Source organism: Salvelinus fontinalis, chromosome 24 (genome assembly GCF_029448725.1).
Source record: "Salvelinus fontinalis isolate EN_2023a chromosome 24, ASM2944872v1, whole genome shotgun sequence".
Classification (NCBI taxonomy): domain Eukaryota; kingdom Metazoa; phylum Chordata; class Actinopteri; order Salmoniformes; family Salmonidae; genus Salvelinus; species Salvelinus fontinalis.
In genome coordinates, this window is record NC_074688.1 from 27,096,970 (window position 1) to 27,117,755 (window position 20,786).

General features: G+C 44.4%; 2 protein-coding genes across 4 annotated transcripts in view; both read right to left on the minus strand.

Annotated features, from left to right (window-relative positions):
* The window catches only part of LOC129822605 (Golgi SNAP receptor complex member 1), a 53,676-nt gene extending 52,672 nt beyond the window's left edge, over positions 1 to 1,004 (minus strand). Inside the window, exons 1-2 of one of the 2 annotated variants that reach the window (XM_055880966.1) lie at positions 903 to 1,004; positions 39 to 150 (exon numbers count right to left, since the gene is read on the minus strand). In XM_055880966.1, coding sequence (XP_055736941.1) covers positions 39 to 150; positions 903 to 933 — 143 coding nt within the window. In that variant the 5' untranslated portion in view covers positions 934 to 1,004. Of the gene's footprint in view, positions 1 to 38; positions 151 to 831 lie in introns of both variants that reach the window. The other variant, XM_055880967.1, reaches the window with a different exon arrangement.
* A 597-nt stretch (positions 1,005 to 1,601) lies between these two features.
* Positions 1,602 to 20,786, minus strand: part of LOC129822557 (carboxypeptidase D-like) — a 32,756-nt gene continuing 13,571 nt past the window's right edge. For both annotated transcript variants that reach the window (XM_055880869.1, XM_055880870.1), the window contains 19 exons: positions 19,941 to 20,083; positions 19,495 to 19,664; positions 18,877 to 19,185; positions 18,439 to 18,551; positions 11,603 to 11,794; positions 10,571 to 10,738; positions 10,313 to 10,422; positions 10,010 to 10,112; positions 9,771 to 9,913; positions 9,432 to 9,601; positions 8,950 to 9,252; positions 8,165 to 8,360; positions 7,781 to 7,916; positions 7,529 to 7,675; positions 7,347 to 7,445; positions 7,132 to 7,196; positions 6,817 to 6,948; positions 6,100 to 6,388; positions 1,602 to 4,543 (listed from right to left, as the gene is read on the minus strand). In XM_055880869.1, the coding sequence (XP_055736844.1) occupies positions 4,311 to 4,543; positions 6,100 to 6,388; positions 6,817 to 6,948; positions 7,132 to 7,196; positions 7,347 to 7,445; positions 7,529 to 7,675; positions 7,781 to 7,916; positions 8,165 to 8,360; positions 8,950 to 9,252; positions 9,432 to 9,601; positions 9,771 to 9,913; positions 10,010 to 10,112; positions 10,313 to 10,422; positions 10,571 to 10,738; positions 11,603 to 11,794; positions 18,439 to 18,551; positions 18,877 to 19,185; positions 19,495 to 19,664; positions 19,941 to 20,083 (3,221 nt within the window). In that variant the 3' untranslated portion in view covers positions 1,602 to 4,310. The remainder of the gene's footprint in view (positions 4,544 to 6,099; positions 6,389 to 6,816; positions 6,949 to 7,131; positions 7,197 to 7,346; positions 7,446 to 7,528; positions 7,676 to 7,780; positions 7,917 to 8,164; positions 8,361 to 8,949; positions 9,253 to 9,431; positions 9,602 to 9,770; positions 9,914 to 10,009; positions 10,113 to 10,312; positions 10,423 to 10,570; positions 10,739 to 11,602; positions 11,795 to 18,438; positions 18,552 to 18,876; positions 19,186 to 19,494; positions 19,665 to 19,940; positions 20,084 to 20,786) is intronic.

Consider the following 20,786-nt stretch of genomic DNA (forward strand, 5'->3'; position numbering starts at 1 on the left):
AGGGTTAGGGACAAAAAAGGAACTGGTCTTAGTCTTACCTGTCTCCTCGACGGCCATCTCTGGAGCTGCTGTAGCTGGTACACAGTTTACTGAAGGACACCAGCTTCAGGTCCAGCTCATTCTCCAGCTGCCTGGCCTGCTTTCGCAAATCTGGGATGTGCAACATACATAGACACACACACCGTTTGGAATTGATTAACAGGGTTGGCGTCAACAGCAACGTACGCCTACAGAAAGATTGTAATCCAAATTGCTGAAATCAGTCATTTTAAATCAGATGTCTTGTTGTCTTTTTCGTATAGCTAGTTAAACATCTGAATTGATGTTAACGGTAGTTATCTATACAATAGTGGTAGACAGCTAACGTTCGCTAAGTGGAGACAAAAAAACAACCAGGCAACACTCTAATCATCCTGCTGCTGTTGACAATACAACTTTGCTGGCTAACCAACTACTTTAGTTAGCTAGCACAAAAACAATTTTGCTTAGGTTGGCTGATCATTTAGCTAAATAACTAATGTTAGCTAACTAAGTGAAACTGAAATCACATAGCTAGTTAATCAACTCGACAGCAACCTAACTAGTAAACTAACTAGTGTATACAACTAATCTAAAATAGCTTGCTACAACCTAAGGTTTGTATAGCTATGTGAAACTATTAGCTAGCTAGCTGACGAAGTTAACATTACATCGGTAAACGCTTCACTTGCTAGCAAAAGCTTGTTTTGCTAGCTAGCTAGCTGAGCTCTTAGACAGGCCACCCAACCCAACAGTGTCGATTTGCTCCATATTTGACAACACTTTTGGCCTGTAAACCCCATTATAATTTACCAAACATCGTTGTAAATGTATCCAATGGCTCTGTCTGATCGCACCCTAGTTGTGCCAGTTTGCCACCTCACCTTCCCAGTAGTTGCTGCTTCCTCCTGCCATTTTTGTCCAACGTCATCAGCTGACGCACGGCCCACCTACTGTACTTGGAAAACTCCTACAACTGTACACTACAACAGCGCCTCCCCGTGCTGTTAACTAGTCATGTGCAGCATCCATTGACAAACTGGTCAGAACCTTGGGAACAAAAAAAGCAGTGTATGTATAGCCTCAAACAGTAATTGATAGCGGAATGATTTTATGAGAGAGACAGCTACAGACCACACCTGCCAGCAGAAGAGAATAGGATGTTGCCGTTATAGCCTTCTTTTCATATAAACTGTGTCGACAAAAGCAATGAGGAATGTTGTGAAACTGGTCCTATTCTCTCTACATTCTTCTTCCCCTCCCCATAAAAATAAAATGGCAAATGCTAGTAGTCTGCAACACAAACAACTGCATTGACATCTCAAAATCCAGCCTATTAAACTGACTAAATGAAATCTGCGGTAACACATTTTTAACCTTTCACAGCAGCCACCATGCAAGTTGTCTTCATTCAAAACATAAATTCATTGGCCGTCCACTAGTGGCAATAGTGGGTCAATAGAAGATGCTACAATTGAGAATCTGCATTAACATTTTGCTGCTATGTTGCTGCTGAATGACATCTCTGAGAAGAGATTAGTGTGGAGTCAAACCAATGCAACGAATTAGGACATAAAACCATATTGAAAGAAAATGATTTATTTCATCAATGTGTCTTGAAGAATGTTCATGTCAGCATGGTCTGTCATATGGGGCTCCCGAGTGGCGCAGCAGTCTAACGCACTGCATCTCAGGGCTTCACTACAGACCCTGGTTCGATTCCAGGCTGTATCACAACCAGCCAAGACTGGGAGTCCCATAGGGTGGCGCACAATTGGCCCAGCGTCGTCCAGGTTATTGTTTGGCCGGGGTAGGCCGCCATTGTAAATAAGAATTTGTTCTTAACTGACTTGCCTTGTAAAATAAAAAGAATCACCACATACAAAGTAACAGGTTGGTTTGTTATGAAATGTGTGTTGTATAGTCAGGGTTAACTTGAATTGCACTTATTTTTCTCCCTCAAATACACTTGGCAACAGTACATTATCTACAATCAATTCAGTTTCATATAAAAAGAAACAAACATAACCATTTATCAAAACATCAACATCCATTCAGAAAACACACTCTCTCCATCTCTCTCTCTCACACAGAAAGTAAAACAAAAATAACTTAATTTCTCCCCCTCCCCTAAGATTAGCTGGCTTCGCTACAATATTGATTATGTGCAACTGAGATGAAAGCTAAGAGTCAGACACTCCTGTAGACTAGTGGTCCTCCACCCTGGTCCTGAATAACTACATGGTGTACAGGGTTTTGTTCCAGCTCAGCACTAACACACCTGGTTCAACTAACCAGTTACTCAATAAGACTTGATTGATGAGAGTATTGATGATGAGAGTAGAATTGGGAGGGTCAGTGTTGGCCTGGAACATGTCTGCACACGTCATACTCCTCATGACCAGGGTTGGTGACCACTGTTGTAGAGGAAGATGCCCTCCTCTCTAAACACTCTCCTGCCACTGCTGGATGGTTCTAGAGCAGACATTCTGCACATTTTCAATCATGTAGGGCTGACATCTACCATAAGGATTTGATAGAATTGTATTATATCAGATGTACAAATAAATCATGAATGAATGCATGAAAAGAATTAACAGCAAAAATAGAAAAATAAAAGTAAATTACAACAAAATATACATCTATGTTGCTGCCGATTATTAAAGCATGGTTAAGTAATTTGCCATCTTAAAAGGTCATTTTAAGAAATGAAACATTTTAAACAAGCTGGTCTATGTGTAGAAAAAAAAAAAAAGCATACATATTCTCTTAAAAATTGATTTTTTTTAAAGAAAACCATCCATTTGTAATCTACAGTATTTGCATCTATTTCAAAGTGCTTTCCTTGAACAATTAAATGGGGAATCATGCATTTGTATTTAACATACAGTGCGTGTAGTATAATGCATAGAGGGCCTTGTGCTGTATGTCCAAGAGGGCACATTAATAAGCAGAGGGCAATAGAAGTGAAAACACATACAGCCTGTGAACCCAGGCCCATTGCAAGTCTTCTGCTCTGAGAGTGCATCACTTAAAATACTCAAGACTCCCGGATGAATCCTGGACGACTATTATGTCTTCCATACCACCTGAGTATCTGATGGATCACAGAATATAATCTGTACTATGTCATAACCTGGACGAGATTCTAGTATATTTACTATGCTTCTAGTACCCACACCACCACGCTTCTGTACTATAGCCCTAAAAGAGAATGGGGTGTCTAACTCTACAGCATCCAAGGCACTGTGTTTGATGCTCCCTCTGAAAGATTGGCTAACTGGACTGGGACAACATTGACAAAAACCATGAGAAACAGACATTTCTTGAATCATTTCAAATTACTGTAGTTAGTGTATTCATTGGTACTAGTTCCAAGTATAAGTATCAAATACATATATGGACAGGTTGATGAGTGGTGAGCTGCAAAAGTGTGCATGTGTGTGTTGCGTGCATGAAAAAAAGAAAAAAAGGTTTTCCAGCTCCACTAGGCCTTTAGTGTGCATCCATGAACAGAGCTAAGCAGGTGCTGATTTGGACGATTCGGCTTGGACACCAGCCATAGAGGAGAGTTGTAGACTCTGAAACAGCTCTCTCTGGTAGGCTGGAGGAGGACAGGCAAATAGGACCTGGGGAATCTTATAGGAAAGGACAAGAACAAGCCCTCCCTGCTCCACCGCTTCCTCCAGTAAAGCAGAGCCACAGAGCACAATACCAGCCAACTCAACAGTCACCGGCATGGGCAGTAGAGCAATTCAACAGTAACAGAGTGATGCTGAGACTCAGATTTTTCATGTTTAAAATGTATGTCAAACAAAAACCTGTACAACTCTATGCACTCTAACTATTACAATTTCCACTGAACATTTTACATAAACTTATTTACATGAAGAACAGTGCAGCTGCAAATTTTGGTAACAGAATGACGGCACCAACTGCACAAACCATCATTCTGTTACTAAACTTCGCATCACCATTGTTCTTCAAGTAAATGTGTTTTTGTAAAATGTTCTATGGAAATTGTTAAAAGTAGTGCATAAGAGTTTTATGGTGTGTTAAATTTTGCAATCATTGGTTTTTGTTTTAAAGTGGAAAATCTGAGTCTCAGCAGCACTCTGTTAATGTGGAATTGCCCAGTACTAACAGGATCGTATTCATTAGGGCACACTGTAGCAAAATGTTTTTGAACAACAGATAGCAAAAACAAGCGTTTCTTGTTGTCCCTTCCCTGCTCCCGTCTGTTTGGTGCCTAACGAATACGAACCAGGTTGGCCGTGTATGTATGTGGGATCTCAGAGTTTGTCGGCGTTGGCGTAGAGTGTGTCCTCATCACTCTCGCTCTCATCCTGGAACTCATTGGAGAGCAGGGATTTTTTGGAGCCCATGGACGTGAGGCGTATCTCGTCCTCGTAATCGTCACGGTGCTGCCGCAGCCGGTGGAAGCCATCCTTCTGCTGGTTGGACTTAGCAGAACACACACACCAGATGATACAGGCTGTCACCACCAGGGCCGTCATGGAGGCCGCTGCAGGGAAGGAGAGACAAGCATAAAGTTTATTTGGAAAGTATTCAGACCCCGTGACTTTTTCCACATTGTTACCATACAGCCTTATTCTAAAATGTATATATTTTTTTTCATCCCCCTCAATCAATCTACACACAATACCCCAAAATGTCAAAGCAAAAATATGTAGTAGGGGGAAAAAAACAAATATTACATTTACATAAGTATTCAGACCCTTTACTCAGTACTTTGTTGAACCATCTTTGGCAGAGATTACAGCCTCGATCTTCTTGGGTATGACGCTACAAGCTTGGCACACCTCTCAAGCTCTGTCAGGTTGGATGGGGAGCGTCGCTGTACAACTATTTTCAGGTCTCTCCAGAGATGTTCAATCAGGTTCAAGTCCGGGCCACTCAAGGACATTCAAAGACGTGCCCTGTAGCCACTCCTGCGTTGTCTTGGCTGTGTGCTTAGGGTTGTTGTCCTATTGGAAGGTGAACCTTAGCCACAGCATGATGCTGCCACCACCATGCTTCACCGTAGGGATGGTGCCAGGTTTCTTCCAGACATGACGCTTGACATTCAGGCCCAAGAGTTCAATCTTGGTTTCATCAGAACAGAGAATATTGTTGCTCATGGTCTGAGATTCTTTAGGTGCCTTTGGTAAACTCCAAACATGCGGTCATGTGCCTTTTAATGAGGAGTGGCTTCTGTCTGGCCATTCTACCATAAAGGCCTAATTGGTGGAGTGCTCCAGAGATGGTTGTCCTTTTGGAAGATTCTCACATCTCCACAGAGGAACTCTGGCAGAGTGACCATCGGGTTCTTGGTCACCTCCCTGACCAAGGCCCTTCTCCCCCGATTGCTCAGATTGGCCGGGCGACCAGCTCTAGGAAGAGTCTTGTTGGTTCAAAACGTCTTCCATTTAAGAATGATGGAGGCCACTGTGTTCTTGGGGACATTTAATGCTGGGACATTTAATGCAGCAGAAATGTTGGGGTACCCTTCCTGAGATCTGTACCTCGACACAACCCTGTCTCGGAGCTCTACGGACAATTCCTTTGACTTCATGGCTTGGTTTTGCTCTGACATGCACTGTTAACTGTGGGAACTTATATAGACAGGTATGTGCCTTTCCAAATCATGTCCAATGAATTGAATTTACTACCAGGTGGACTCCAATCAAGTTGTAGAAACATCTCAAGGATGATCAATGGAAACAGGATGCATCGGAGGTCAATTTTGAGTCTCATACCAAAGGGTCTGAATACTTATGACAGTGAGTATGACAGCCCACTTGGAGTTTGCCAAAAGGCACCTAAAGGACTCTCAGACCATGGCACAAAACAAACGTGTCCTAAAAACTTACAGCATTTAACTTATTCACCTTGTTATACTCCCTACAATGAAAAATCTGTGGATGTGCCCTTGAGAAAAGCACATTACCCTAATTGCTCCTATAATAACAACGTCTGCTAAATGACAAAAATGTCAAAAAAATGTAATTGTCTGCAGTCATCTGGCAACATTACATAAAAGGTAACATCTCCACAAAAAACATTTCTCCTCATGCTTACCTGCAGTAGCCACAACAAACTCCCGGGGCAGGCCAAAAATACGGTTGTCCATGTCAAACTCTATGATGATGGAGCTGGCGGCTTCATATGACGACACAACCACCTCCTGCCGTTGTTGCTGGTAGCCATCAGCCACAGCCTCTATGTTGTGGTTTCCTGGTGCCAGAAGAGCATGGAAGTAGCCTCCCTCTGCAGTGAACACCCTCACACCCCCGTTCAACACTATCATGGCCCCCACGATGGGCTTCCCACTCTTATCCTTTACCACGCCACGCACACCTTTATGGACCTGGGAGACAGACGAAACACAGATTGAATGTAAAGTACACAGAACAAAAAGTAAGTAGCCATGTCCGAGCCAGAACGGCCGATAGGGCAGGAGCCTATATCCTGTTACTGTAGCGTAAGGCAGCTTGATGTGCAGTACAAGTACACATTCTAGCAAAGATTTTATAACTAAACCAAGATAGACCTTGTTGGCATGGGGATTCGATCCAGCAACCTTTCAGTTACTGGCACAATGCTCTAACCACTAGGCTACCTGCCGCCCCAACTGCGTTTGACAAATGCGTTTGATAAGTAACCAAATCGGAGTGCCGAAATGCATTAATTAATTATTATCAAACACACTCAATAACTCTTATCAACGCATTTGTGAACTTATTTAATGCATTTGTATCACATGGCCCCAGGTCAGAGATCAAGGGTATTACTGACCTCCACCAGCATGCTAAGCAGTGCCTTCCTGTTCTCAGCCCACAGCGTGGCCAGCTGCACGGCCGGGGGGAACAGACAGCAGCCTGTATACACCGTGATCTCTGGACAGTGGCCAAAGTCCACACTGAAGTCCTGGAACACAGACATACACACAGATCAGAAGAGGCAGATCATATTGGTGACCAATTTATAGTCCTGTCGTTCCAGGACTCAACCAGCAGATGCCTCTTTGGGCCCGGGGTGTCAGAACAACCCTCCTCCTATGAGAGGTATAGCATTAGATAGCATTAAGAAGCAGGGATTGATGGAACATACCTTCATACTGCCCATGTGACTTTGTCTCTCTGCTGCCCTGAGTACTCCATCTGGGATGTTACCCACTGAGGAGAGAAGAGAAGAGGAGGCTGAAACAGAGGCGTCAATAGATATATAGAAGCTATCCATCTTCTTTTCCAATTCACCACTTCCTTTTAATTCACTATACAGTCTATAGGTCACAGTGATCTATTTGCGGTGCTGTTGGTACATACTTTGGTCATTGCTTGGACATCCTGTATCCCCCAGGTGCATCTTGGGATGGTTTCTGGCGTAAACATTGGCCAGGTACTTCAGAGTTTCCTCATTTTCAACTGAAAAAAAGTACACTATTAGTTAACTATTTATCTTATAGTTTTCCCACTAAAGTATTCTATTTGGAGCCCTATGGTCCTACCTGGCTGTACAGGCTTGTCGTAGGGGTAAGTGGCCAACAGGGAGCCTCCATCCAGGGCTACAGAGAGTGTGAAGCCCCTCTCTAAGATCAGGTCCATCACTGCCCTGGTCTCTGGCTGAGCCTCCACCAGGCGCTGGGAGGCATTACCTACAACAGCAGCACACACAGACAGGACACCATCAGACATGTAAGGGCATGCAAGCATACACACACAAAACATCTGTCTATACACAAACAACAGCAGGTACTGACCGAAGAAGTCAGTGTCCAGATCTTTCCCGTGTGTGTTGGTCATGCCCACAGTAGAGGTGCACTGTTTCTCTCTGGCCAGCTCTCGTCCATCTGGGTTGATGGAGGGAAGGATGACAATCCGCGTCTCATTTATCAACTGTGGAGAGGAGAAGAGGGAGAAGGATAGAGAGGAATTGTGGGTAGAACAGGACATCAGTGATATTTAATGGGAGCTTTTGTATTTTACAACATCTCTAAACTTTTTAGAAAGTGTGGTAGATCAAGAAATCCACATGAATATTTAGCCATTTCTAGGCAACACAACTGTACAAGGGTGTGAATAATTTCACTAGGTAACGTAGTTATGATTGGTGTAGTAAAACCATCTCAGTTAAAATATCTCACCCTGGTGATGATGGGGTTCTTGCCGTAGTTGATGCAGAGGAAGGCAGCGAACTCCAGCAGCAGCTCTGTGCCCACAGGGGCGTTGCCATGGATACCTCCCACCAAGCGGATCTTGGGCTCGGCCGTTTCAGGCTCGTCTGGTTTGTTGGAAATCTCCAAGGCCCAGATGGTCCTGTACTCCACACTCTGGCCCAAACTACACAGAAAAATGCATGTTATTATCAGTTCCACTGTAGATAATATGGAATATGGTCACCTAGCAGACTCTTCTGCAAAGAGACGTAGACCGTAATTCAAACCATTTGGAGAGGTTTTGAGGTTAGCCATTAGAAGTACAGGGTGGCAGGTAGCCTAGTGGTTAGAGCGTTGGGCCAGTAACCGAAAGGTCGCTGGTTCGAATACCCAAGCCAACAAGGTGAAAAATCTGTCGATGTGCCCTTGATCAAAGGCACTTAACCCTAATTTGCTCCATGGGCGCCGTACTACTACGGCAGACTCTGTAAAACAATACATTTCAAAGCACCTATCTGGTGTATGTGACAATACATATACATTATTTATTTTTTTACATGACAAGATAAATTATTTTGATTAAGTGCAGTTACACTAGGGGTTAGAGGTCAGAGTTTACTATGCAGGGAGGTGACATTTTATGCGTTTAGCTAGGAGGTCAGAGGTCATAACTCAGGCCTACTTGTGCAGGGAGTTCCTCTTGGGAAAGTTGAGGTTTAGAGGTTAGTTGTCAGGTTAGGGTTTAGAGGTCAGGGGTCATAACTCAGGCCTACCTATGCAGGGAGGTGATCTTGGGGAAGTTGAACGTCAAACCCCTCAGGAACTCTGACAGCTCTTTGTAGCGTCTGTATCTGAAGCTGCTCTCTGTGACGGTGCTCTGAACCAGCTGCTCCAGCCCCTGGCCCAGAGACAGGTCCTTAATGAAGCTCTGGAACACCTCCTCTGCAGGGTCTTGGGTGGCCCTGGGGTCCATTGGGGCCTGGCCGTTGGGATCAGAACGCACCCGTGTCAGCCGGAAGTCTACCAGCTCCACCCCCTCCTCTGGCACTGTGGCATAGATCTTTACTGAGTTATACCTGAGAAGACGGGGAGGAAGGATTAGGCCATAGAGGTCATTCATTCTAGTTGTTCTGTTTCTATGGGTTAGTGTGTGGTTACCCTGCAGATAAACAGTTTTTTTTGGACCGGTCTTAGGTCTACATTTTAAACAAACCCTCAAATTTATCTCAGTTACTACTACGGTCCTGTCTCTCACCCCTGTGCGGAGGCGGTGAGGTGGTACGTTCCAGGGACCAGAAGTCTCCAGTAGTCTCCAGCTAGGTTGGTTGTGATTTGATGATCAATCTCTTCCACCGTGATGGTGGCATTAGGGATGCCTGTACCATCTTTAATGTCTATCACCATGCCCTTCACGCCTCTGTGGACCTACAGAGGCACACACACAATGAATACCTCAAATACAAGTTGGTGCATTTGAGACAAAATAAGTAGGTAAGACATTTAGAGGGAAAGAATATACACATACATTTTTTTAAATAATAATAATAATTGAGAGAGAGAGAGTGTGTGAAGGACTGCATGTAAGTATGCTGACCTGCTGGATGTACTGCAGTAAGGCTCTACGGTTCTGGTCCCAGTACAAAGGCAGTTGCTGGGCCTTAGGGTACTTCACACAACCCAACTCTATGGTCACCTCAAAACAGTTAGTGTTCAGGTAGTTCCAGTCCTGCATCCCACCTGGCAAGTAAACACAAAGTCAGATACACACACACAGGTGCGCAGACATACAAATCGTTCCTCACAGTATGTGAATTGGAATGGGAGGGCACGTACCGGGAACATTGTACCAGTTGGCGCCGTTGGTGATGCCGTCCTCAAAGAACTCTGATCGGTAAAGGTCTTCACAAGGGTGTCCTTTGTGCATGAGAGCGTTTTCCTGGACACACACACACAGGCAAATGCAATGCAATAAAAACATCAGAAATGAAACAGTAAACGTATCAACGTATCTTCTAACTGTCCAGTGGTTAAATTAACAGAATTAAAATAGTTTACAACTGTATAAATGTATTCATTAAAAAGTTACATTAAATGGACTGATATAAGGACCAAAATTGTGTGTTGAAGTCCACTGACCTGAGAGTAGGCTCTGGCCACTTGTTTAAAGACCTTGTCATCAGGACACTTGCTGTACTCCGTACGTCCCTGCTTGTCATCATCATATGGGTAGTTGACCACCAATGACCCTGTGGTGGGCAGAGAGGAAATATTCAATGAGAATACAGTATATTACTAAAATTATAAAGCTGTCCCCCAAAAGTGGGCCAATATGTTGGTGGCAGGCCAACATACAATTTTTATAAACATTGAAAAATGGGGGAGCTTAGGGCTTACCTCCATGTAGGTTGGCTGAGAGCACAAAGGGATTACTCTTGAGCCAGTTCATCACAGCGATGGTCTCTGGCTGCCTGGGTTCAGTGATGGTAGTAAACTGGTCAGGGAAGTTACGGTTCAGGTCAAAGTTGTTACTGTTGTTGCGTCCCGTGTACCCTCTGACATCACCTGCCAGAGAAAATGAACAGAAAACAATACAAATACATGATACCTATATCTCAATCCATTATACAAAGACAACAGAAACGGATCGTTCTCATGTCACAGTACCCAGGTAGCAAAACACATTTCCATGGCTTCTTTTAATAATAGGGTAGTTCCACCTTAAATATTTCCCCAGTGATCAACTTCCTGTTTATAAAGTGCTGGGGAAAACACCAGCACAACTAGCTGAGCTAAAACTTGACCTATGTAAGAGGAAATGTGAGAAAATCTACAGGGCAAATAAGGAAGCTAGGCAGCAAAAGAGAAGAAATTCCATTCAGAAGTATTTCAAGGTCTCAGTCTGACACTTGACGTACAGATAGTTTATGTTAGCATATTCAAGCTATTTGGGTCTGAACACTTGTTTTTGTTCACAGCCAGACAGTTTTCTTAAAATTCTATACAAATTCGCCATGTCTAATGTGTATTCCTGTGATATTTTAGTGACTCAAACAATACAACAAAATCTGTGGGGTAAAAAACCTACCTAAAATGTTTTTGCTGACATGCGCTAGTTGATCAGGACATTTCTTGCAAGTTATAAATGGCTCTCTAAGGTATGCAATGACTGACATGACAAGAGGAACTGATGATGCACTACCCGACCTCAAAATTGCACCTGGTGCATTCTACTATTACAACTCTCGAGTAAGTTGAAAGCCGGACCGAGTTCCTTAAGAAAACAGTTTGGGAACCACTGACTTCTTGCTACCGCTAATCCTGTTAAATACCTTCTTTTAGACCTACACTGCATTTTTCTTCATCTGGCATGTGTACAAGCAACATTTTCACAAATAGACCCCCCACACATACACGTTCCTCTCTTACCCTCCCTGGCGATCTCATAACCATCTGGGTTCATGGAAGGCATAATGTGTATCCGAGTCGTGTTGACCAACTGGGTGACCTCAGGGTCGCTGCCATAGTTACGGCACAGGTACTCAATAAGGTTGAGGAGTAGCTCGCGTCCCACCACCTCATTTCCGTGCATGTTAGCTATATACTTGAACTCTGGTTCACCTGAAGCAGAGGGGAGAAAAGAGTGGGGAAAATAAATACAAAAAGTGTTTGAGTGCTATTAAAAGAGAAGTAGGGCAGAGTCGGTTGAGAGAGAATGAGGGCGGAAGTCTCCTGAACAAATTCACACTCAATTAAACTAAAGCACTCCTGTCATTTTAAAACCCTCCTTATCCTTGCAGTGCCACTAAATATTGAAGACACACAATGCTGTAATGGGCCTGCTGATACGAGTGAGTACACCACATTCAAAAGGATATCAAATCAAATTTTATTGGTCACATACACATATTTAGCAGATGTTATTGTTGGTGCAGTAGTATCTAACAATTCACAACAATACACACATTAAAAGTAAAATAATCAAATTGAGAAAAATATAAATATTAGGACAAGCAATGTTGGCGTGGCATTGACTAAAATACAGTAGAATAGAATACAGTATATAGTTGAAGTCTGAAGTTTACATACACTTAGGTTGGAGTCATTAAAACTAGTTTTTCAACCACTCCACACATTTCTTGTTAACAAACTATAGTTTTGGCAAGTCGGTTAGGACATCTACTTTGTGCATGACAAGTAATTTCTCCAACAATTGTTTACAGACAGATTATTTCACTGTATCACAATTCCAGTGGGTCAGAAGTTTACATACACTAAATTGACTGTGCCTTTAAACAGCTTGGGAAAATTCCAGAAATGTCATGGCTTTAGAAGCTTCTGATGAATGATGTCAATTAGCCTGAGTCAATTGGAGGTGTACCTGTGGATGTATTTCAAAGCCTACCTTCAAACTCAGTGCCTCTTTGCTTGACATCATGAGAAAATCAAAAGAAATCAGCCAAGACCTCAGAAACAAAAAATTGTAGACCTCCACAAGTAAGGTTCATCCTTGGGAGGAATTTCCAAACGCCTGAAGGTACCACGTTCATCTGTACAAACAATAGTACCCAAGTATAAACACCATGGGACCACGCAGCCGTCATACCGCTCAGGAAGGAGACGCGTTCTGTCTCTTAGAGACGAACGTACTTTGGTGCGAAAAGTGCAAATCAATCCCAGAACAACAGCAAAGGACCTTGTGAAGATGCTGGAGGAAACAGGTACAAAGTATCTATATCCACAGTAAAACGTATCTATATCCACAGTATCGACATAACCTGAAAGGCCGCTAAGCAAGGAAGAAGCCATTGCTCCAAAACCGCCATAAAAAAGCAAGACTACAGTTTGCAACTGCACATGGGGACAAAGATCGTACTTTTTGAATAAATGTCCTCTGGTCTGATAAAACAAAAGTAGAACTGTTTGGCCATAATGGCCATGGTTATGTTTGGAGGAAAAAAGGGGGATGCTTGCAAGGTGAAGAACACCATTACAACCGTGAAGCACGGGGGTGGTAGCATCATGTTGTGGGGGTGCTTTGCTGCAGGAGGGACTGGTGCACTTCACAAAATAGATGGCATCATGAGGGAGGATAATTATGTGGACATATTGAAGCAACATCTCAAGACATCAGTCAGGAAGTTAAAGCTTGGTCATAAATGGGTCTTCCAAATGAACAATGACCTTAAGCATACTTCCAAAGTTGTGGAAAAATGGCTTAAGGACAACAAAGTCATGGTATTGAAGTGGCCATCACAAAGCCCTGACCTCAATCCTATAGACAATTTGTGGGCAGAACTGAAAAAGCGTGTGCGAGCAAGGAGGCCTACAAACCTCACTCAGTTACACCAGCTCTGTCAGGAGGAATGGGCCAAAATTCACCCAACTTATTGTGGGAAGCTTGTGGAAGGCTACCCAAAACATTTGACGCAAGTTAAACAATTTAAAGGCAATGCTACCAAATACTAATTGACTGAATGTAAACTTAAGACCTACTGGAAATGTGATGAAATAAAAGCTGAAAGAAATCATTCTCTCTACTATTATTCTGACATTTCACATTCTGAAAATAAAATGGTGTATATATATATATATATATATATATATATACACTGCTCAAAAAAATAAACACTTAAACAACACAATGTAACTCCAAGTCAATCACACTTCTGTGAAATCAAACTGTCCACTTAGGAAGCAACACTGATTGACAATAAATTGCACATGCTGTTGTGCAAATGGAATAGACAACAGGTGGAAATTATAGGCAATTAGCAAGACACCCCCAATAAAGGAGTGGTTCTGCAGGTGGTGACCACAGACCACTTCTCAGTTCCTATGCTTCCTGGCTGATGTTTTGGTCACTTTTGAATGCTGGCGGTGCTTTCACTCTAGTGGTAGCATGAGACGGAGTCTACAACCCACACAAGTGGCTCAGGTAGTGCAGCTCATCCAGGATGGCACATCAATGCGAGCTGTGGCAAGAAGGTTTGCTGTGTCTGTCAGCGTAGTGTCCAGAGCATGGAGGCGCTACCAGGAGACAGGCCAGTACATCAAGAGACGTGGAGGGGGCCGTAGGAGGGCAACAACCCAGCAGCAGGACCGCTACCTCCGCCTTTGTGCAAGGAGGAGCACTGCCAGAGCCCTGCAAAATGACCTCCAGCAGGCCACAAATGTGCATGTGTCTGCTCAAACGGTCAGAAACAGACTCCATGAGGGTGGTATGAGGGCCCGACGTCCACAGGCGGGGGTTGTGCTTACAGCCCAACACCGTGCAGGACGTTTGGCATTTGCCAGAGAACACCAAGATTGGCAAATTCGCCACTGGCGCCCTGTGCTCTTCACAGATGAAAGCAGGTTCACACTGAGCACATGTGACAGAGTCTGGAGACGCCGTGGAGAACGTTCTGCTGTCTGCAACATCCTCCAGCATGACCGTTTTGGCGGTGGGTAAGTCATGGTGTGGGGTGGCATTTCTTTGGGGGCCGCACATCCCTCCATGTGCTCACCAGAGGTAGCCTGACTGCCATTAGGTACCGAGATGAGATCCTCAGGCCCCTTGTGAGACCATATGCTGGTGCGGTTGGCCCTGGGTTCCTCCTAATGCAAGACAATGCTAGACCTCATGTGGCTAGAGTGTGTCAGCAGTTCCTGCAAGAGGAAGGCATTGATGCTATGGACTGGCCCGCCCATTCCCCAGACCTGAATCCAATTGAGCACATCTGGGACATCATGTCTCGCTCCATCCACCAAAGCCACGTTGCACCACAGACTGTCCAGGAGTTGGCGGATGCTTTAGTCCAGGTCTGGGAGGAGATCCCTCAGGAGACCATCCGCCACCTCATCAGGAGCATGCCCAGGCATTGTAGGGAGGTCATACAGGCACGTGGAGGCCACATACACTACTGAGCTTAATTTTGACTTGTTTTAAGGACATTACATCAAAGTTGGATCAGCCTGTAGTGTGGTTTTCCACTTTAATTTTGAGTGTGACTCCAAATCCAGACCTCCATGGGTTGATAAATTTGATTTCCATTGATAATTTGTGTGATTTTGTTGTCAGCACATTCAACTATGTAAAGAAAAAAGTATGTAATAAGAATATTTCATTCATTCAGATCTAGGATGTGTTATTTTAGTGTTCCCTTTATTTTTTTGAGCAGTGTATATATAGGGCAGCAGCCTCTAAGCTGCAGGGTTGAGTAACCGGGTGTCAGCCGGCTAGTGATGGCTATTTAACAGTCAGATGGCCTTGATAGAAGCTGTTTCTCAGTCTCTCAGTCCCAGCTTTGATGCACCTGTACTGACCTCGCATTCTGGATGGTAGCGGGGTGAACAGGCAGTGGCGCGGGTGGTTGATGTCCTTGATGATCATTTTGTCCTTCCTGTGACATCAGGTGCTGTAGGTGTACTGGGGGGTAGGCAGTGTGCCCCCGGTGATGCGTTGGGCAGACCGCACCACCCACTGGAGAGCCCTGTGGTTGTAGGCGGTGCAGTTGCCGTACCAGGCGGTGATACAGCCTGACAGGATGCTCTCAATTGTGCATCTGTAAAAGTTTGAGGGTCTGAGGGGCCAAGCCAAATTGAAGAGGCTCTGTTGCGCCTTCTTCACCACACTGAAATGGTCCACCTACACAGACAGATCGTCAGTGCTGTGTACGCCGATCAACTTGAAGCTTTCCACCTTCTCCACTGTGGTCCCGTCAATGTGGATAAGGGCGTGCGCCCCCTGCTTTTTCCTGAAGTCCACGATCAGCTCCTTCCCTTTGTTAACGTTGAGGGAGAGGTTAATTTCCTGGCACCACTCCACCAGGGCCCTCACCTCCTCCCTGTAGGCTGTCTTGTCATTGTTGGTAATCAGGCCTACTATGGTTGTGTCGTCTGCAAACTTGATGATTGGAATTGGAGGCGTGTGTCATAGGTGAACAGGCTGTACAGGAGGGGGCTGAGTACGCACCCTTGTGGGGCCCCTGTGTTGAGGATCAGTGAAGTGGAGGAGTTGTTTCCTACGTTCACCAGCTGGGGGCGGCCAGTCAGGAAGTCCAGGACCCATTTGCACAGGGAGGGTTCAGACCCAGGGCCCCGAGCTTGATGACGACCTTGGAGGGTACTATGGTGTTGAGCGCTGAGCTATAGTCAATGAACAGCATTCTTACATAGGTATTTCTCTTGTACAGGTATTGTAGGGCAGTGTAATGGCGATTGCATCTCTGTGGATCTATTGGGGCGGTAGGCAAATCATAGTGGGTCTAGAGTGTCAGGTAAGGTAGAGTTGATATGATCCTTAACTAGCCTCTCAAAGCACTTCTTGATGACAGAAGTGAGTGCTACGGAGTGCTAGTCATTTAGTTCAGTTACCTTTGCTTTCTTGGGTACAGGAACCATGGTGGAGATCTTGAAGCAAGTGGAGACAGCAGACTGGGATAGGGAGAGATTGAATATGTCCGTAAACACTCGAGCCAGCTGGTCTGCGCATGCTCTGAGGACGTGGCTAGGGATGCCGTCTGGGCCGGCAGCCTTGCGAGAGTTAACACGCTTAAATGTCTGGGCCGGCAGCCTTGCGAGAGTTAACACGCTTAAATGTCTTACTCACGTCGGCCACAGAGTGCAGGCCGCGTCGATGGCACCGTGTTATTCTCAAAGCGAGATGTAGCTGGTTTTCCCTTTGTAATCCGTGATTGTCTGTAGACCCACACGTCTCGTGTCTGAGCCGTTGAATTGTGACTCCACTTTGTATTTGTTCTGACGTTTTGTCTGTTTGATTGCCTTATGGAGGGAATAACTTCACTGTTTGTATCGACCATATTCCCAGTCACCTTGCCATGGTTAAATGCAGCGGTTCACGCTTTCAGTTTAGCGCGAATGCTGCCTTCTATCCACAGTTTATGGTTTGGGTAGGTGTTAATAGTCAGTGGGAACAACTGTATCTGTGTATACATCAATGTTATTATACAAGGCTACCCGGAACATATCCCAGTCCGCATGATCAAAGCAATATTGAAGCATGGATTCTGATTGGTCAGACCAGCGTTGAATAGACCTTAGCACAGTTACTTCCTGTTTGAGTTCCTGCCTATAGGAAGGGAGGAGCAAAATAAAGTTGTGATCTGGTTTGCTGAAGGGAGGGCGGGGGAGGACCTTGTAGGCATCCTGGAAGAGAGAATAGCAGTGGTTGAGTATTTTCCCAGCGCGAGTACTACATTCAATGTGCTGATAGAAAATTTGAGGAAAATGCTCCTGAAGTTCTATGTTAAAATCCCAAGCCACAATAAATGTGGCCTCAGGATATGTGGTTTCCAGTTTGCATAATGTCCAGTGTAGTTCCTTGAGGGCCGTTGTGGTATCGGCTTGAGGGGGAAAATACACGGCTGTGACTATAACCGAAAGAATTCTCTTGGGAGGTAATACGGTCTATATTTGATTGTGAGGTATTCTAGGTCGGGTGAACAAAAGGATTTGAGTTCCTGTACGTTATCGCAATCACACCATGAGTGGTTAATCATGAAACATACACCACCACCCTTCTTCCCGGAGTTCTTTATTCCTGTCTGCGCTATGTACTGAGAACCCAGCTGGCTGTATGGACGGGGACAGTATATCCGGAGCCATGATTCCATGAAACAGAGTATGTTACAGTCCCTGATGTCTCTCTGGAAGGAGATCCTCGTCCTGAGCTTGTCTACTTTATTGTCCACAGACCGAACATTAGTGAGTTATATAATTGGAAGCGGTGGATGGTGTGCCCGCCTCCTGAGTCGGACTAGAAGTCCACTCCGAATACCTCTTCTCCGCCGGCGGAGTCTTGGAGCAGCCTCTGGGAGAAGTTCAATTGCCCTGGGGGTTGCGAACAAAGGATCCAATTCGGGAAAGAAGTATTCCTGGTCGTAGTGCTGGTAAGTTACCGCCACTCTGATATCCAAAAGCTATTTCCAGCTTTATGTATTAACACAAAAAACGTTCTGGGCTAATAGTTTAAGAAATAACACACAAATAAATTAAATACTGAAAAGTTGCTTAGGAGCTAGAAGCAGAGCTGCCATGTCTGCCATCGCCAACTTGCTATGAAGCTGCTAGATAATTGGGCCGAAGCAATAATAATCAGGATCTTCTTAAGGAAGAAAACAGCAGAACTGCTATGAATTTCAGTGTATGAACACAATCCAGTTACTGTAAGAAGTTAGATCATAAAACAAACAGCCATTGATTGAAGGCCTCGCTTTAGAGCTAATAGTCTCTTCTGGAGCTACACCAAATCACATCCATACCTGGCTCATGGACAGTGGGGTTGTCTGATATCACCATGACGTAGAGCTCACGGTCCTCTGCTGACTTCCCAATGGAGTAGAGATGAGCGATGGAACGGAACCCATTGCTGTACCTGTTGTGTTGAAAGAACAAGGCTTTTTCACATTTAATTCAAGCTCCAACATCCTAATATTACTTTTTGTATTTATTTTATTTAACAGGCAAGTCCGTTAAGAACAAATTCTTATTTACAATGACGGCCTAGGTACAGTGTGTTAACTGCCTTATTCAGGGGTAGAACGATAGATTTTCACCTTGGGGATTCGATCTAGCAAACTTTCGGTTACTGGCCCAACTCTCTAACCACTAGACCACCTGCCTCCCCAGGTAGCCTATACTTGCTAGCATAACATTTTAAATGCTTCACTGCAAAGGCTATAAAGCAAACATAACAGTACCTGCGTAGGAACAGCTCCATGTCATTGTAATGGTGATGGCGGAAGTCCTGTGGCTGGATGGGCTGGTGCTCCTGGGGAGTGGAGCTCTCGTTGGCCCCAGAGGTCCCCATCTCAGAGGTGGTGCTGGAGGTCTCGATGCTGGTGGAGTCAGGGTCAGAGGTTGTGATAGGGCCGGCGGTAGTGGTGGTGGGGGTAAAGGGTACGGTTATGCCACCTGTGGGTTCATTTCCCAGGGGTGCCAGGGTGAAATTGAGCTCGGTGGCCTTGCCCTCCACCACTTGAACCCCAACTACTGTCATGGACATGTACCTATGACAGACATTGAATATGTTTATTTTGTTGCAGTGAAAATAAACATTTAGTAATGCAAAAAAACTAAGTAAAACCCCTGTGCAGAGCAGTGTATCTACATCCAGGTGATTTTAAATGTATTTCACCAGGAAGTGTCAGGTAACATGGTTAAGTACCAGTAACAAGCTCTAAGATATACATGTACTTCCTGTAAGAAAACATCATACACAAATCAGTTCTAAGGAAAACAGACAGGAACTAAAATCAGGAGTTGAGTATGCTTCTTTTGTTAAAGACTACAATAACTTGTGCCTGCAAAGTACTTACCCTGTAGCGATAACTGAGACATTGTATGTCCCAGGGAGCAGCAGACGGTAGTAGTCACCAAACTGGGCCGTGGTCAGGTTATGGTTGATGCCTGCCACCATGATCCTGACATCAGGCAGAGCTGTACCATTGGTAGCTTCCTTCACATAGCCTCTTACTCCAATGTGAACCTGGGAGAAAACAGGATAAAGTCAGAAGAGATCTCAAACACTGTCTCTATTGCCTCAGTAGCTGGGAACAAAATAAGCTCAAATAACTAAGTGCTGCCCAGAACTCAGTAACTAATGCAAACAGATGTCAAGACAGAAAAATCTCTTAAATTAAAATAAATAGAGTACAGTAGTAAGAACCAGAGAGTAATACTACAGATATTCATATGTGCAATGAAATGATGTGTATGATAGTTTGAAAGTTGGAGTGTGACACTGTGTCTTGTGAAAGCCTACCTGCTCCAGGTAGGCAATGAGTGACTCCCTGTTGTTGTCCCACTCTTTCTTTAACTCGGAGGCCAGGGGAAATTTACAGCAGCTCAGTTCCATGGTGATCTCCAGGCAGTTTCCATTCAGGTAGTTATAGTCCTGCATGCCTCCTGAACAGGGATTACAAATTGTAGTTTATTTCAAAAGAAATTCCTGCAAACATTTCAATGTCTCTCTGCTTCAAAACCACTCATGAAGAAATCAATATCACGTTTGGAAGCACAAACTAAAGAAAGTGGGCAAGCATACAAATAAACTGTCAAAAGAAAGTCTGTTTAGGTCATGGAAGCAACAGCATGAACACAGGCCTAACGCTTTGAATCAGGTATGTCCTTAAATCTACACCAATCCACCCTGCATCCCATTGCTGGCTTGCTTCTGAAGCGAAGCAGGGTTGGTCCTGGTCAGTCCCTGGATAGGAGACCAGATGCTGCTGGAAGTGGTGTTGGAGGGCCAGTAGGAGGCACCCTTTCCTCTGGTCTAAAAAAAATACATATATCCCAATGCCCCAGGGCAGTGATTGGGGACATTCCCCTGTGTAGGGTGCTGTCTTTTGGATGGGACGTTAAACAAGTGTCCTGACTCTCTGTGGTCACTAAAGATCTCATTACACTTATTGTTATAGTAGAGGTGTTAACCCTGGTGTCCTGGCTAAATTCCCAATCTGGCCCTCCTCATACCATCATGGTCACTTAATCATCCCCTCTCCCCTGTAACTATTCCCCAGGTCGTTACTGTAAATGAGACTGTGTTCTCAGTCAACTAAACTGGTAAAATATATATTATTTTTTTTAAAGTAGGCTAAAAGGTGTT